This window comes from Narcine bancroftii, chromosome 11, assembly GCF_036971445.1.
Source record: "Narcine bancroftii isolate sNarBan1 chromosome 11, sNarBan1.hap1, whole genome shotgun sequence".
In the NCBI taxonomy this organism is placed as follows: domain Eukaryota; kingdom Metazoa; phylum Chordata; class Chondrichthyes; order Torpediniformes; family Narcinidae; genus Narcine; species Narcine bancroftii.
The window spans coordinates 76,747,831-76,766,311 of record NC_091479.1 but is presented as its reverse complement, the minus strand read 5'-3'; the positions used below and the strand labels follow the sequence as shown (position 1 = coordinate 76,766,311).

At 39.5% G+C, this 18,481-nt stretch overlaps 2 protein-coding genes across 4 annotated transcripts in view; one reads left to right on the top strand and one right to left on the bottom strand.

Annotated features, from left to right (window-relative positions):
• The window catches only part of LOC138745947 (structural maintenance of chromosomes protein 1B-like), a 299,213-nt gene that overhangs the window by 151,798 nt on the left and 128,934 nt on the right, over positions 1 to 18,481 (bottom strand). The gene's annotated exons all lie outside the window — the stretch shown is intronic.
• Positions 1 to 18,481, top strand: part of fbln1 (fibulin 1) — a 104,878-nt gene that overhangs the window by 29,414 nt on the left and 56,983 nt on the right. For 2 of the 3 annotated variants that reach the window (XM_069903526.1, XM_069903527.1), the window contains exons 7-12: positions 497 to 634; positions 2,194 to 2,331; positions 8,816 to 8,959; positions 12,262 to 12,390; positions 15,344 to 15,469; positions 17,124 to 17,243. In XM_069903526.1, the coding sequence (XP_069759627.1) occupies positions 497 to 634; positions 2,194 to 2,331; positions 8,816 to 8,959; positions 12,262 to 12,390; positions 15,344 to 15,469; positions 17,124 to 17,243 (795 nt within the window). The remainder of the gene's footprint in view (positions 1 to 496; positions 635 to 2,193; positions 2,332 to 8,815; positions 8,960 to 12,261; positions 12,391 to 15,343; positions 15,470 to 17,123; positions 17,244 to 18,481) is intronic. The other variant, XM_069903529.1, reaches the window with a different exon arrangement.

Below are 18,481 nucleotides of genomic sequence, written 5' to 3'. Positions count from 1 at the left end.
TAAATTTATTGTCCAATAAATTTAGTTTATCAAAGATATCTTGCAGATAAATTATTTCTGCCTTTGCATCAATGTTTTTCTCTATGCTCAATATAAGAAAAAAATGAAACATTCGTGTCCTAGAGTGCAACAAAAAGACAATTTCCTTTGGACAGTCCCCTCACCTCAGTGTACAGCAGCAGCATCTTTCCCCAAAAAATCGTTTAATCATTCAGTTTCCATATGCCCAAGAGATATCTTGGGCCACCCTTATTCAGGATTTCAGTCTGTGATCTCACCTTTTAACTGTGATTGGGCCCCTGTTGAGAATGGATGTTCAAGTGGGAGGGACACAAATATAGAAACCATGCACCATTAAAACTCAACTGAGATGGATAGTTATATAGGTAAGGTAAAGGGGAAACTGCAGGCATCTATTGTCAACATCTCAGGACGTGTTACACAAAGAGGAGAGCAGAAAATAAAATCTTGACTGGTTATTTGTTGATGCTTGCAGATATCAATGAGTGTTTATTGCTGGTTCATCAGTGCCAAACAGGAGAGCGCTGCATCAATAGTATTGGATCCTATCAATGCCTGCGTGAGATAAGCTGTGGCACAGGATATGAACTGACTGAAAACAACCAGTGCAAGGGTACGTACAAAAATAAGTACACTGAGTAACTGTACATATGTGAAAGGTTGTGGTGGTACACCACTGGCCTACTGCAGGGGGCAACCTCTGTACCTGCAGGAGTGTAAGGGGCCAGGACAACACCTGGCCGGCTGTCAATCAGTCGGCCTGAATGGATCAGGCCCCACCCAGTCGGGTGTCAATCACCCTCCAGGATATAAGCCTGTGCCGGCCTCCCGAGGCATCACTCAGAGTTGCTGCAGCCACAGCCAGCCTGGCTCTGTGGAAGTCTTTGTGGATTAAAGCCTGTTGTACAGTCTTTACCTTGTGTGTGTCTGATTCTGGCTAACAGCGCACCACAAAGGTATACAAGATTCCACAGAAATTAATGATTTTTGGCATCTTCAATCTTTATGATCATTTATCCAATACAGCCATATAAGAACATTGTCATATCAACTTGACTCCCTCAATAAGAACTCTCACTCGCTTTGTTGTAATGTGTGTTTTTCTCCCACTCACATTACTGATCCTACTCCCAGACTCAATTCCATACCAACTCTCAAGTCTAATTATTGCCCTGATCAGCTCAAGACCCCACATTAAACCTGGCCTAAAATTCTCACTGAACTCTGCCCTATTGTATCACCACTGCTCAATATCTCTACTTCATTCCACTGATCCTTCCTATCTCTCCCTGAATTTCAATGTTACCCAGTCCTGCAATCTTCAGGCCTTCTACCTTTTACGTGAGCTGTGCGATGAATAAGAACACATACAGCAATGGCCTATTCTAGCTTCAGGGCTACAAAGGGGCTTCACACAAGATTGCACATCCCCTGGTAAGCACCATTCTCACCTGCTTTTTGTCAGTTCACTGTAACTGTTTGCTATTATCTTACTATTAGATCAGGGCCTTTGCAAGCTGGAATTCTTCTAAGCTGCAATAATTTTCACAATACCTACCAGCATCTTACTGCAGCGACAATGCAACTCTCCTTCACTAGGTCCCACATGGATTTAATTGATTTTAGCCACTCCTCTTACACATACACAGTGAAGTTAACACCACCATCTGAATGTCATTATCATAGGAATGATCGGGCAGTCGAAGATAGGGTAATACGTTTATCAGATGTAAAGCACTTGGATAAACACAATCCTTGTATTTGTTCCTGGGGGCATCCATAGATATCTGCAACTGTTTTACTAGTCAGGTGGACAATACGTAGACCTACACTTCATCAGAGAAACACAACTGATGGCAATTCTGCTAATTTTGAAGTTTCCTGACCCCATGAATTTTCTCAGAGATACACATTTTCAGAGAAGCATTGTTGTGAGGCTGTGGAGATGTGACATTGTGCCTGTCCACATTTTCTCCATGCCTTAAGCCTGTAATGTTGGTTCTGTACAGTATCTTTATTTTTGCTATATAAAGGTCACTGTTTGACCTGCTGAGTTTCTCCAGCTTTGTGTTTTTACATTTTTATTTATTCCTACAACTTGTTTAATAAAATCTGATTCCTTGGTTCTTCCCCAGCAGCTGAGTAACCTGATCTTTATTTGGAATCTGTTAGATATCAATGAATGTGGGATTGGAATACACAATTGCGGGTTCAATTTCATCTGCCAGAATACGCAGGGATCGTTCCGTTGCCTCCCGAGAATCCAGTGTGGAGCTGGGTTTCTGCAGGATGCTCTGGGCAACTGTATTGGTAAGGAAGAGACAGCAACTTTCTTGCTGCATCATTGTATTTTCTGGAGTGTATTATCTGCTAATGCTTTTCTTCTGAATTAAGTGTGAATTGATTATGCATAAATAATGTGCAGTCTCCAAATTAATTTCCTTTATTGAAATCAATAACTGCTGGGATATCAAGGACTCATCGTGTAAAATTTAAATCTTGGAATTTCAAGAATGAAGTTATGAAAACCTTCTACACCCAAGGGTTGGAAGAAATTTAGAACTTCTTTGCATTTTTATATAGTGCTGGGCCTATCTTTGGCTTGGCTTCGCGGACGAAGATTAATGGAGGGGGTAAATGTCCACGTCAGCTGCAGGCTCGTTTGTGGCTGACAAGTCTGATGCGGGATAGGCAGACAAGGTTGCAGCGGTGGCAGGGGAAAATTGGTGGGTTGGGGTTGGGTGTTGGGTTTTTCCTCCTTTGTCTTTTGTCAGTGAGGTGGGCTCTGCGGTCTTCTTCAAAGGAGGTTGCTGCCCGCCGAACTGTGAGGCGCCAAGATGTACAGTTTGAGGCGATATCAGCCCACTGGCGGTGGTCAATGTGGCAGGCACCAAGAGATTTCTTTAGGCAGTCCTTGTACCTCTTCTTTGGTGCACCTCTGTCACGGTGGCCAGTGGAGAGCTCGCCATATAACACGATCTTGGGAAGGCGATGGTCCTCCATTCTGGAGATGTGACCCACTCAGCGCAGCTGGATCTTCAGCAGCGTGGACTCGATGCTGTCGGCCTCTGCCATCTCGAGTACTTCGATGTTAGGGATGAAGACGCTCCAATGAATGTTGAGGATGGAGCGGAGACAACGCTGGTGGAAGTGTTCTAGGAGCCGTAGGTGATGCCGGTAGAGGACCCATGATTCGGAGGCGAACAGGAGTGTGGGTATGACAACGGCTCTGTATACGCTTATCTTTGTGAGGTTTTTCAGTTGGTTGTTTTTCCAGACTCTTTTGTGTAGTCTTCCAAAGGCGCTATTTGCCTTGGCGAGTCTGTTGTCTATCTCGTTGTCGATCCTTGCATCTGATGAAATGGTGCAGCTGAGATAGGTAAACTGGTTGACCGTTTTGAGTTTTGTGTGCCCGATGGAGATGTGGGGGGGCTGGTAGTCATGGTGGGGAGCTGGCTGATGGAGGACCTCAGTTTTCTTCAGGCTGACTTCCAGGCCAAACATTTTGGCAGTTTCCGCAGAACAGGACGTCAAGCGCTGAAGAGCTGGCTCTGAATGGGCAACTAAAGCGGCATCGTCTGCAAAGAGTAGTTCATGGACAAGTTTCTCTTGTGTCTTGGTGTGAGCTTGCAGGTGCCTCAGATTGAAGAGACTGCCATCCATGCGGTACCGGATGTAAACAGCGTCTTCATTGTTGGGGTCTTTCATGGCTTGGAATCACAGTGCGGCTTTTGCGCAAACAGAGGAACTACTGACATGGTCTTTGCCTTCAGACAGCTCCAAGAAAAGTGCAGAGAACAAAACAAAGGACTCTACATCACCTTTGTTGACCTCACCAAAGCTTTCGACAGAGCAGGAAAGGGCTTTGGCAAATACTAGAGCGCATCGGATGCCCCCCAAAGTTCCTCAACATGGTTATCCAACTGCACGAAAACCAACAAGGTCGGGTCAGATCCAGCAATGAGCTCTCTGAACCCTTCTCCATTAACAATGGCGTGAAGCAAGGCTGTGTTCGCACCAACCCTCGCTGGGTCTATCAGTAAATTGTAAATGGGCTCCTGTTTACATACTCCATGAATAGTTTTATTTTCCGGGGAATTCATGCATGCTTCCCGTATTCCTTTTTCATCTAAATGGTTTGATGATTGTGCAGTTTACTCTTCAAACGTCTGATATTGGATCCTATCAGAAAAGGCTTTGTGTGGCAAAATCTTTTTAATTGATTTTCACTTTAAAGTTCCAGTTTGCTGCCACTAGAGGGGGGAAGTCAGTTGTAGAAAGTATTAATTGGTGTATTGATAGTATGGGTGCCAGTGTCAGAAACTCAGTTAAAAAACTGCAGATGCTGGAAATGCTGGACATGAACAGAGAGCGACTCAGTTAATGTAATGGTTCGCACAATGCTATTACAGTGGCAGCAACCCAAGTTCTAATCTGGCACTGTCTGTAAGGAGATTTACATTCTCCCAGTGTCTGCATGGGTTTCCTTCAGGTGCTCTGGTCTCCTTCCATATTCCAAAGACATAAGGGGTTAGTAGTTTAATTGAATACATGAGTGTATTTGGGTAGTGCGGGCTTGTGGGTCAGAAGGTCTGTTCCTATGAAGTATCTAAATTTAAAAAAAATGTTGAAATCCCTCAGCAGACAAACAACATCAATGGAGAGAGAAAGGGTCTCCGTATTCTAGCTAAGGACCCTTCCTCAAAACTGGAAATATGAGAAGACATGAGTATTTTAAATTGCTAACAGGGTGATTGAAGAAAACAGAAGGAACATCTGCAGTAGAGTGCAGCAAAGGTTGTCAAAGTAACAATATTAATTTCAACAGCATTTAATGATAAAACTGCAGCAATAAATGCATCAATCATTGGATTATATTTTCTACGCCAATGTATGCAGATCCACTTCACATGATACCGTCTTGAAGCAGAAGGTGACGCTACAAGACAATTCTCTGGGTCTCTGTACAAAGTAGCAAGGCACTGGTGATTCACCGGTTGCACACTTCTACATTCAAGCTGCACAGATGATTAATGCATCTGTGCTACTTATTATACAATGTTTTAGGTCGACTGTTGGGAAAAGCTGTCACATTGCCTGCTTCCTGAGAAAGGAACTATTGATATTGGTGAAGAGCAATGGTAATTAAATAAAAGACTATAACAAAATGAAGCCAAAAGAATTTCAAAATCTCTGTATGTGGACTAATTATAGAACAATTCAGTGCCACTGCTGAGTCAACAACAGAAGGGAAATGTGCAGCATGCTGAAAAGGATTCACTGTTAATCCATCAGACAGCATCTGAATCTCAATGATCCAAGTCATTAATTCAATGCAGTTAGGCAAGCACATGTAAAAGAAACTTATTAAAAATCAATTGGGAACCTTTCTTTCAATGAGCATCATATACTGCAGATATCAGAATAGCCCAAGAGTCAAAGGAAAGGGTTAATTCCCTTCAAATTTTTTTTCCTGCAACAATCTGTTATTTGGGAGTAATGAAGCTTCTTACTATCCTTCAGTGGAGATCATTAAACTTGCATATACTAGTTCACCATTGGAGAAAATGGTCTTTTTCATTTGTTCACATGAAATAAAAATGGCTGATACCCTGCCCATCATCAGTAAGTGTCAGAACTCAGCTTATATCCTTGATTTCAGACACTTTGCACCAAATCTCAGTGTGGAACCTGTGGATCCAATGACACCATCAGTGGAAGCAAGAGTTTTCAAACTTTGGTTAAAACTGTGACCCAAAATTAGTTGGAAAGAGACAGCCTAATATTAGTTTTTATTTATCTCATCCTTTAGTTTTTGTGTTGGCAGTGGGTTAGCTAATAAAAAGTTTACAAGGCATATAGATTCTTGGTGAATAACAAGAGCAACATTCAATCTCCTTAACCAAGAGCTTTAAGTAATACGGGAACAAGAAAGGGGGAAACAGGGCTAAACTAGATATGGCAAGGGATGGAGAGAGAATTATTACATTACTGACTTCTTTGTCCAGGTCATTTATAAAATCACAAAGAGCAGGGGTTCCAGAACATCCCTGTGGAAATCTGGTATTCACTGACCTCCAGGCAGAATCCAATTCCATCTCCTACTACCCTCTGCTTTCTGCAGGCAAGCCATTACTGAATCCACACAGCCAAGGTTCCATGGATCTCATGTCGCATGAGTTTCTGTATGAGTCTACCATGAGGGACAATAAGTAATGCCTTATTGAAATCTATATATACCACATTTACCACCCTATCTTCATCAATTTCTTTTGTTACTTACTCAAAAATCTCATTTTAGGCTCGTGAGGCACCACTTCCCCTTACAAAGACATGCTAACGATCCCTGAGAAGTCTATATTTCTCTAAATGCTTGTAAATACTGTCCCTAAAAATCTGCTTCAATAGTTTGACCACCACTAATGTAAGATTAATTGGTTTATAATTCCCAGGATTCCCATTATTACCTATATTAACCAAGAGGACTACATTTGCCCTTCTCCAATACTCTAGGGCCTCCCCCTGTGTCCAGGGAGGATGCAAAGATCATTGCCAATGCCCTAGCAATCTCTTCCCTTGCTTCTTGTCATAACTTAGGATATATCTAAGGTCCTGGGGACTTATCAATCCTAATCATTTTAATGGAGAGAAAAAAAGACTGAATAGAAATATGAACAAGAAATATTACCTCCAATATTAGATCACTGCAGTTCCAATTATTCTTTTTCTACGTCTTTGGGTTGGGTTGTACTGAAATATAAATTTAATCACATAAAGGTTCTTAAGGACTAACTCTGGTTTTCTATAATGAGTTTAATTTGTTTTTAATATCACCATTGTTTCCTTGTGGCAATTTCTTGAAAGTCATGAGGAAGTTGACAATAAGATTCGTGGCATCCAGCAATTTGTAGTGATTCCAGTCGTTCTGTATTTTTCCTCAGCATAAATTGTTGAGTGATGTACATACTCTATTTACTGTACTCAATAAATTTAATGGCATGGTCTGAGGAAAATTAAGCTTCATCATCTGTTAGCTGGAACAAGACTTTTGATAAACCAAAAGTGTTTATGTATTGAACAGAGATACTATTTATAAAATGCACAGGCTGAAGTCAGAAAATCACTGGAAACAACCCTTTGGATGAAATATCTACTCTGGATACCCTGGGTAAAATGGTCAATCTCTACTCTATGGTTAGTCTTTAACAAATTGCAAAATATAAACTACTCCTTAATTTAATATCACAATGCAAGTGGGTATGAGAAGCAAAATGACATTGAGTTTGTGTCTGAGTCAAAGGAGCTTTTCCATCTGAGAATTTGATATCAGGAAAGTGTACTGAAATTAGAACTATTGACACAACAGCATAACCCTGTCATGTAATTCATGCACATTTCACAAGATTAGTAGTTACCTGGACACCATTTGGTTTTAAATGTCACAATACAATACAGGTAACCAAAGGAAAGAAAATCACCAAGGTATTTCATCTGACACTGTTTGGAATGATCAGTATCAAAAATCTTTTGGTTATTGCACAACATGGAAAAAGTTGATGAAATTTAGACAAATCTTCAAGCTGTCAAAAATGCAGATTTCATTGAGAGTGAGATAAATTCAAGCTCCAGGCAGAAGGTATGAATTCTGCTGATAGAGAGTCTTGGCCATGGCTTCAAAGCATACTAACACTGTCAGTGGCCTGGAATTTGCCTTGATTTTCTCACCAGTTCCACGCCTGCTGGTATTTGACAGGATGTGTGCTGGTAGGATTTGTGAAGCCCACACATGAACGTGGAATTATCAGTCTTACTGGCTGAGTTCATTCACATTTTCTAGTTGCACTCTTTTATTGCGTCTCAATATGTAACAGAGTGGCATCTTGCTCAGATTCCTCCCTTGGCAATTTGTTTTCACACTATTCTCTTAGCCTATTTATCTGAACGGGAATTGAGGGGCTTGGAAAAAATAGGTAAATTACATTTTTTTAATATTATGTAATAGCTTTAATTATGTGTTTTAGCTAAAATGGTTCCTTTTAATTATTATTCCAGATGGTTTTTAAATATTTCTGAATATTAGTGAGCTCAAAAGTTGAAAAACTCTGACAGATAACAAAGGTGGGATTGAACTATTTGACTCAGTCATGTCCTTGGAGATTTTGCCACCACGAATGGTCTTGTTCCTCGATTTTGGGACTATCCTGGGTCTGCTGAAGGCATGTTTAGGAGAAAGGGAAATATGGATGGTAAAAGGTGGTGGTGGTTTCCACTCAGGAACATCCAGATCAATGTGTCTCTTTAATTTTATTTAGCACTAACAACTATAAGGTGATACTCATTTTTTAAAAAGATTATTTTTAGAATTTAAATGTGGACTGCATCTACATATAAAGAAGTTACTTGTTCGGCAATTTTACTTGTTCAGAATTTGGATCATTTTAGCTTGGTGTAATTTTTTAATGTCTGATCTGAAGTAAGTGCAAGGAGTCAAAAGAGAACTTGTTGCGGATAAGAAAAAAAAACTTCTGCAAGTTGGAAGAGAATGTTAGTGATGGGGAACAGATTGGATCTGTGTTCGCAAAGGAAACTGAGGGTCCCGAGACTTTCTTGATGGGCAATGGGCATCCATGGTAAAGATGAGGTGATGGGGTTGAGGGTCCTCAAATAGTTGAGGGTCTGCACAGTGTCCTGGATCTTGGTTGAGATATGAGGGGATATGTTCAGTAGAACAAAAGCAGGAAGAAACAGCAGATCTACCAGTGCAAAGATTAAATTGTTTCATTTTTCTTTCCAGACATCAATGAGTGTAATGAAATTGCCTCGCCTTGTCAGCCTGGCTATATCTGCATTAATAACATTGGCTCATATAGCTGTCAGAACAATATTGTGAACTGTGGCCGAGGTTATCGACTCTCCTTGGATGGATCAAATTGTGTCGGTGAGATACACAATTCCTCACTTCAATGTTTACTGGCGAAAAGAATAGAACCAATTTCTTGTGCACATGTATTTAGTCTGATCCCTTCTGTTAAATTATCTGAGGAGCAAGGAGAGCTTGGAGAAGTATCAATTGGAAACACATGAGGTGAAATTTTACAAGTAGGTCAGAGCATGAACAAAAGGTTAGGTTCATAAAATTACTTCAAGCTACATTAAGGAGAGAAGCAAGAGGACATATGTTGAAGTTAGCAGAAGGGAAGTTCAAAATTCATGTTGCCAAGTTTTTTTTGCTCAAGTAATCAGCGCCTGATCACCCAACTCCAGCTTGCACCCCGTAATTTCATCCCACAATTGCTAAAACTGTGTTTAGTTACGTTGCACCCATATAACAATCTACAATACGGAAACAGGCCATCTCGGCCTTCTAGTCCGCACCGATCTACGTGAAGCTCCACTAGTCCCACCTATGTGAAGCTGGCTGTAATTCCCTGAAATTCCATGCTTAACTATCCCTAACTCTCAATTGGTTAATCATCTGTAACTCTCCTGCAGAGTCACCTCTGCTACGATAAATTCCATCAGTTCTTCACTTCCTCTTTCTCCTAAATCTTTAATCTTAAATAATCCAAATCCATATCGATATCAAGGTATAAAATGCCAGAGCATTGGGAGTTGAAGGTAAAGGAATCCCAAGGAGGCAGTGATCATGAAACCATAAAATTCACCCTGAAGTTTGAGAGGAAGAAACTAAAATCCAATGATAAACCAATGGAATAAAGGGGACTACGAGAGGTATGAGAGAAGAGTTGGCCAAAGTTGATTGGAAGCTGAAACGAGCAGGGATGATGGTAGAGCAGCAGTGGCTGGAGTTTATGAGATTAACTCGGAAGGCACAGGACAAATTCATCCCAAGGATGAAGACATGTTCTAAAGGAAGGGATAAGGCAATTTTATTGCTGATAATGGAGGTCAAAAGACAGCATGAAAGCAAACTGGCAAAAATTAGTGGGAAGCAAGATTAGAAAGATTTTAAAAGCCAACAGAAGGTAACTAAAAAAGCAGTAAGGAGGGGGAAAAAAAGATGAAATACAAAGGTAAGCCAGTCAGCATCATAAAAAGGATATGAAAAGTTTCTTCAGGTACATAATGAGCAAAAGAGAGACAAGGGCAGACATTGGACCACTGGAAAATGACACTGGGGAGATAGTAATGGGGGGGGGGGAAATAAATGGTACAAATTACTAAGTATTTTTCATCTGTCTTTATTGTGGAAGACACCAGATGTTCAAGAATGTCAGGGGGCAGAAGAGTGTTGGTATTATCAAGGACAAGGTGCTGGGAAATTTGAAAAGTCTGAAGGCGGATAAATTCCTCCTCATCTCTGTTCTAAAAGAAAGCAGATTCGAGGAACCAAATAACTACTCCTGCTCCTAATTTCAATGTTGGTGGGAATATTCAATTTAAGTGACAGCTTTAACGATTAGTGAGCCTATGGCTAGGACAAGGCTGCCAAGGCTATTCTGGGACTGTCATGTCACATGCTCAAGGAGGCCTTGTGCTGCCCATCACCCAACAATGGGAACTGTATTTCCAAAGGATAATTGTACCCCCAATCATGCTAGAAGAAATAGTATGACCCAAATGCATATGATTGATAAGCTTGCATGGCATGTCAGCAGAAGATCTGGCCCATTTTGACACATTATTGCATGTAATATAAATGTCTACATAGCTATGTTTGGACAGTCTATGATTATGTTGGACAGGAGAATTATATGGTGTGACAGCAATACAGTATAACCATGACTGTTGCCCTCAGTCTACAGCAGGAGCTGCTTAAACACAACATGTACATCCGTAGGTTTAGTGTTTCATCTTGCATTGTCTTTTGCTCTCATTGGCGTCAGAATCAGGATTTATTGTCATGAACACATCGCAAAATTCATTGTTTTGCAGCTGCGTCATAGAGCAAACATTTATATAACTCACCTTACAAAAAAAAGTGAAATAAAAAGAAAAAGTTAAAGTAAGGCAGTGTCTATAGTTCATTGTTCATCCAGGAATCTGATGGTAGCAGAGAGAAGTTGTCCTTCTGCCCCTGAGTGCTCATCTTCGGGCTTCTGTGCCTATTTCCTGACTAGCAGAGTGAAGAGGGCATGGCCTGGGTGGAGGGGGTCCTTGAGGATAGAGGCTGCTTTCTTAAGACATCACCTCTTGTAGATGTCCTTGATAGAGTGGTGCCCATGATGTTTTAGGTTGAGTTAACAACTGTTTGGAGTGTTTTCTTGTCCTGAGCATTGGTAATTCCATACCAACAGTGAGGCAACCAAGCAGAATGCTCTCCATGGTACACCTGTAGAAATTTCCAAGAGTCTTCAGTGACATACCAAATCTCACCAAACTCCTTACAAAGTGTAGCCACTGGTGAGCCTTCTTCATGATTGCATCAACATGGAGGCTCCAGGACAGATCCTCAGAGATGTTGACACCCAGGAATTTGAAGTTCTTGACCTTCTCCACAGCTGACTCCATGATGAGGTTCATGTTCTCCTAATTTCCTCTTGAAATCCACAATCTTCTCTTTAGTTTTGCTAACATTGAGTGCAAGGTTGTTGTGACACCATTCAATGAGCTGATCTATCTCCCTCCTGTACGCTTCCTCATTGCAGTTAGATAACAGGAAATTTCTGATTAATGACATAAACTAATAAAAATAATAATAATAAAAGATTTATTTTGGGTATCAAAATCAAAGTGAAATAACGGTGCCAAAGATATGATTTTTGAGGTCATGCTTTTGGAGGTATTCTACATGGGTGCCTCTCCAAACACTGACAAACTTATGGAGGCTCCTATGGGATTTACTTGCAGCTCCTATGGGATTTACAGAGCTTCAAACACTAAGGATTGAATTAATGGATATTTTTACAATTACTGTGTAATTTTCCTGGTAACTTGAAAAATAGGTTTTAAAAAATTGAATATGTGATTGGGACACAGATAAGAATTTCTTTTTATAATGGATCTCTATTAGTCTTTAAGGACAAATTTTCATCTTCATTGCTCCCAGTTTCATGTGTCATATTCATCTCTTGATTTATAAATAAATTGTATGGTTAGAAAAATGTGGAGCTAGTGGCTGAATTCTCCCAGCAAATGACACTTGGCATTGGAATGCTATGGAGTCAGAATGTTAAGCCAAAGTATGAGGAGGATTGTTACAATGTGAAAGTTATCAGGTTTTAAAATAGTAATGACTTTGTCACACCTTCATGTCTTTTTGTTTTGTTTGCTTTACAGACATTGATGAATGTGCAAGCCCTCAAAACCCTTGTGGTGAAGGGCATTTTTGCAAGAATTCTCCTGGCACATTTTACTGCCATTGCAAGACAGGATACATTTTCAACACCATTTCCAAAACATGCATTGGTAGGTGAACTGTTCTTTAGCCAGTAAGGGCCATAATTGAAATGTACAGAAAAGGAAGTCCTATTTGCCTATTAGGTGGACTTCTATTCAGAATTGGTGGTGAAAATTACAAATTGAGACTGGGTTCTGTTACGAGCCCAGAGGACTCCAAAACCCAGCAGCAATAGATATTCACCAAAACAAATGGTTACTTAAACAAAAGTTGCTTTTAATTATCTTTAAACATGAAAACAGAATCTCACTTTAACTTATCACTATTGACTTAACTAACCTAGCTTAACCTCCTTCTAATTCTAAGCACATGTGTATGTAATGTGTGTGCAAGTTCAGAAAAGTTCTTTGGTTCACAGTCCAATCTCACTTCTCATTCCTCCAAGTTGCAGGCAATTCTTATACTGTGCACAGAATTTAACATTTATAAAGTTCACCAGGCTTTGGTGCTTGAAAGGTAAATGGTTATCGCTTAATAAGGTTCTTGTCGGTTTTCAGAGAGAGAGAGATTTGTTGTTTGCTGGACACCCACAATTGATTCCTTTATAATCTGCCACTTCAGTGTGTTGCCAAAGAAACTTTCCCCCTCAGGATTCTCCAGATGATATCCTTTTTCTTTCAGGTCACCACAGAGTTCCTTTAGTTTCTCTTATTTCAAGTGAAACATTATACAGCCAGTCCTCTCCTCTTGCATGAACCATAAGGGCTTTGACCAGGCTGAACTAAGCACTCACAACCCATCTTCCAAATGGTGTTTGCCACAAGCTTTCCAGCTTGTCTTATTCCAGTTCCAGCTGCTGCTGCTGCTGACTGTAAAACTGCAGAATGGGATTTCCCCCCTCTCTCTCTCTCTCTCTCTCTCTCTCTCTCTCTCAGAGAGAAAAAACTGTTTTATTCTCTCTGCTTGCAAAACCATATGACCCTTTTAGATCAGCAAGTTTCACTACAGACAGTCTGCAGCTCCGACATGTTCTTTTATCTGTTGCCTTTTCGTAAATAACAATCCATTAGTGAAGTCTCTTGAGCACTCTCCAAAGCTTTTGCAGTGGCTTGTGGCACCGACATGTCTGGCATGAGCAGAGCTCCAGTATTTTAAATAAAATCTGTTTTAAAGTGTTTGCATGTGACCTACACTAATTTAGTGCCCCAATTTATCTCCCCAAAACATGTCTATATATAATACAAACACAACATAATCTGCCACAGTTCTTGTATAAATTTCAATATTTTTGAGAAAACAATGAGAAGTTGGAGGCACATAGCAGGACAGGCAGCATTCATGCAGAGAAATGAGGAGGGGGAGCCTTTCTATTGATGTCTCGAGAAAGCGACCTGACCCAAAGCTGCCCAATTTTCTCCAAACATGCAGCCTGAAAACTGTTGAGTTCCTCCATGTTCTTATCATATGCTCAAGATTCTAGCGGTTCTGGTGCTTCTTTTTCTCAATGTCTCTTCGTCTGGACACCTGACTGAAGTGCAAGATAGGGCAGAAAAGCGGGTAATGGTTCCAACTGGGCAAAACATTATGGGAAACGCAGCGACTAATTAATTGTCATTAGTGGATGAGATTATCATAGAAGGATATGCATGAGAGTTGGCAGTGGTAGCTTGGTTATCAACTAGCAGTGGCCAACATATTTACAAGAAAGGTATATCCCTCTCAGGAAATCCAAACACAATGGGAAACGTGGTCCAGTTGTGACCTTCAAGTGGTAGAAATAATATTAGAAAACTATTAAAGGAAAATATACATGACTTTGTTTCAGTCATGTCAACTAAATAAATAAATATTCATTAGAACACTGGGAGAATTAACTTCTTTAGATAGTGCATGGAATCTTTTGTATCCTTCTGAGAAAGCAGCCATGCTTTTCCTTTAATTGCTCTTCAGAATGATTGTGCTTTAATAATGCAGTATTTGTTTGAAGCTGTATTATATAATTAATACCAACTTGGATTTTTAAAAATTCATCCTTAGAATGGTATTTGAACCCATAACCTGATTTCAAACTTATGGTGCTAACATGCAGCCACAGAGCAGGACAACACTTTCTTTTCCAGCTCATCTTGATCCTCAAATTGAAAAATGTTTGACTAAGGTTTCTAAAGCCTTTCTTCACTCAATTTTATTTTTAATTCAAATTCGAGTGAGCGATGAGGGATTACCAGTAGATTTCTGTATAAGTTTGCAAAAATGAAGGATGACATGCTCCATCGTGGCTGTAGCATTGATGCGCAAACGGTATTCTCGTAAACTATGTGGACTTCATGAATGATCATCTTAGCTCTGCTGATTTCTTGTAAAGACGTTGGGTCGGGAGAAGTGAAATAAAAAGAACAAGTCAGGAATTGCTTGCAGGGATCACTGCCTCTCTTGTGTTTAATCTGCACTGTGCAATACAGTACATTCAAAGGCATTTTCTCTTTTTGTTCAGCCAACTTTTTTAGGTAAGAGAACAGGCAAGAATGTGACTGAAGACTATGTGTCATATACATTGATTAACAATTCACTGGGAAGATTTGCCAAAACATGCTTTTCATCTTTAAATTCACATTTGTCAATGTGAATGCAATCTCATCTTTGTTTTGATTTCCATATGATTGATATTTCAAATTGACGAATGGTTTAAAAATAAATTTTCCTCATTCCCTGAATGATTTGACTCAGAAAATGGCTTCCTCCTGAAAGTATGAGCCTGCCTCTCCACTCACAGTACACCATCTCGTTTATTTACTAGTGTGCATGAGTTGATTGCCAGATGGTAGTTCACCACCCAGAGCCTCAACATCACCTGACACTGGGGTCCTCCACTGTCCTTGCTTGTCCATTATTACCCGACAAAAAGTTGTCTAGTGACTTGCCTGCATGCCTTATAAAAGATATAAAGATAATATTGTTTATTGCTATTTCACAACGTTATTTTGCACTTTCTACTCATTTTATTTTCTGCTTTGATCTTAGATGAGAATGAATGCCGTCGTTACCCAGGACGCTTCTGTGCGCACAATTGTGAGAACACTCCGGGTTCCTACTATTGCAGCTGCAGCAAAGGATTTAAACTTTCACCTGATGGACGAAACTGTGAAGGTAGTTTAATAAATTATTGTCAATAACCCAAAACAACAATATTACTTTTCTCTCCATGGAATATGCTGGACTTGCTAAATATTTGCAGCACTTTTTTTTAATTCAAATTTCCAGGGTTATGGTTTTCAATTATTTAATAAATAACCAGCAAATTAATGATCATTACATGGCTTCCTTTCATGAACAGCATATGATCCTAAATTCTAGCCCTCTTATTCTCCAGCATAAACAACAACCTCAAATACCACATATCAAATAAACCATAGTCAATCATAAAACTCCTCTCTTTCAGTATAATACAGTCAAACCCCTCTTATCTGGAATTCAAGCAACCAGCCAAAATTTTGCAGAAAATAAATAAGTAAAAAATACAAAAGTTTAAAATTGGAGGTCGCGCCATTAGTTCACCAATTACAGCACGCAGTCTCAAGCAACTGGAAAATTCACTTAACCAGCATTTACCAATCCCTATAAAAGCCAGATAGCAGGGTTTCATTTAAGAACTCTTACTTGTGCACTTTATTGATTTTTTAAATTTCTCCCTGCATTGCATAGTTTCTTTATTTGTTTACATATGTATGTTGAGTACAGTTCTTTTTGCACTACCAATAGGTGGTAATTCTGCCTCACCTGCAGGAAAAAGAATCTCGCGGTTATACTGTATGTGATGTCATGTATGTACTCTGACAATAAATCTGAAATCTAAATACCAAGGGTTTTACAGTAATCACCTGCAATCCCAATCTACTAGTCAATCCCAGGAACAATCGAAGAAACAAAATAACAATTCCTTCACATTAGTAACCTGTTACTTTCCCTTGCACAAGTAGAAGCTATCCTATTCCTACTTTCTTGTAATAAACAAGGTAAAAAGGCCTTTGAGACTGTATATGGAGTCATCGACTTAGAAATTAGGTGTGTTAGAGTAGCAAAGAATGTTTTGACAATGGATACTGCAACCAAATACTATGATGCATGGACCCAAGACATTATACTGGATCCAATTTGTTTACCTTGCATGTCAAATTGTAAACAAAAGCTTTTTCCCTCTTACTTCCACCAATGTGGAGCTAATTAAAGAGCTCTTGTAGGTTGGGGCTTGTTGATTATGGAGGTGTAGTTGAGGAAAGCTTTAGGATAGTGTTGGGGTTGTAGGGGACTTGACTTCAGGGTTTACATTGAGGCATTGGGAGTGTGATTTGTTGGGGACAAAATTGGCTGAGGCAGCGTGGTTTGAATTCTGCAGGATATCCATAGTCAAGAGAAATCCACACTCATCCAAAGTAAGAGATAAGTAATTTGATGGTTTAGATGCAAGGACGAGGTAATTTTAAGATCTAATTTTAGAATGATCCATGCTATGGACTCTCATTTGATATCAGCTCTTCATGGGTTGAGTACCCAAATATGAATTTCATGCAAATCATGTCAAAGCATGTGGCATGTGGTTTGAATTGCTGTGCATGTCCAAGCATTGTCCATTTTGCAATCAGGTTTTTAATTAAATTAATTTATAATATACAGTACAAAATAATTTATGTGCCATTGAAAACATGGCAATGCTACATTTAATTTAATTTACATTTCTCTGAAGATACCAAAATGAAATTAATGGCTGTCTCTAACATTTTTTTAAACTGCTTTACACATGTAGATGTGGATGAGTGTGTGACCAATCTCTGCAGTCAGGAGTGTGCTAATGTCTTTGGCTCATACCAATGTTATTGCCGTCGTGGTTACCAGCTCAGTGATTTTGATGGAATAACCTGTGAAGGTAAGGCAAGTGTTTCCATGACACTATGAAGCTTACTGGCAGCCTGGTGAATTACACACACATACACACACACACACACACACACACACACACACACACACACACACACACACACACACACACACACACACATACACACACACACCTGTGGTTCCTCACTTGGTGAGTTTCCTGATGAGAACAACTTCATAATTAGTAAACACTGAAAAGTTATGATACACATTTAAATTTGATACGAAGGGTAATGAACTATTGAGCTCAGACACTGATTTACCCTTCTGGAGAATTCGAGATAATTTTCAACCAACTATTTTCTGGTGAGTAGAAACATCAAAATTTTTGTTTTAAAATTACTTATTCTTGCTGATAGTTCTCGTAAAATAATTTAGAAGATTTAAACATTTCATTTTGAAAACATGAATCTTTTGTTTTTTTCCCGCTTAACATCTGTTCAATCAATAGTGTGATTTTTTTTTCCATTTATTGCATGAACCATGTTTGTTTCTAGGCACTGTAATTGGTCATTTGTGCTGTAGGTGTTAATCCAGTAAGACAAAGACCTTCATAGAAAGTGAAAAAAGTAGATATTTAGACCAAGTACCAGGACAATGCATTAAACTAGCGTACGACCCCACCCATCATAAACTAACGTCCCACCCCACCCATCATAATTGTATTTGTTCTTGCAGTTTCCAGCTGAGATGATACAGACATAGTACATTCCATCTTCACTCCATGGTACCTTATCCTCTAAAAAAATTTTAAATTAGCTGACAGGAGATGAATAGATGTTGTCAGAGTCCAGATAAGTCATAATTTCCTCAATTAGCTGGTGTATGGAGTGAAAGGAAGCCACTTTACCTCCACACTCAAAGAAGGATGAGAAAAAATTACTTTAAAGCAGGGGTTCTTAATCATTTTCTTTCCACTGCCTTACCACTTTAAGTATTCCCTATGCCATAGGTGCTCTGTAATTAGTAAGGGATTACTTAAGGTGATATGTGGGTGGAAAGAAAAGGTTGAAATCCACTGTTTTAATCATACCTAATTGACTCATTGTATGCACAGTTTTATAACTCCATAGGAAATGGGCCAAAGACAATTTTTCTCAAGCAAAATATTTCAGTAACAATTGGATCTAAAGCAGTGATTCTCAACCTTCCCTTCCCACTCACAGACCACCTTAAGCAATCCAGCACTTTTGTGTATTGCAATACAATCACAGCATCTGCTGACTC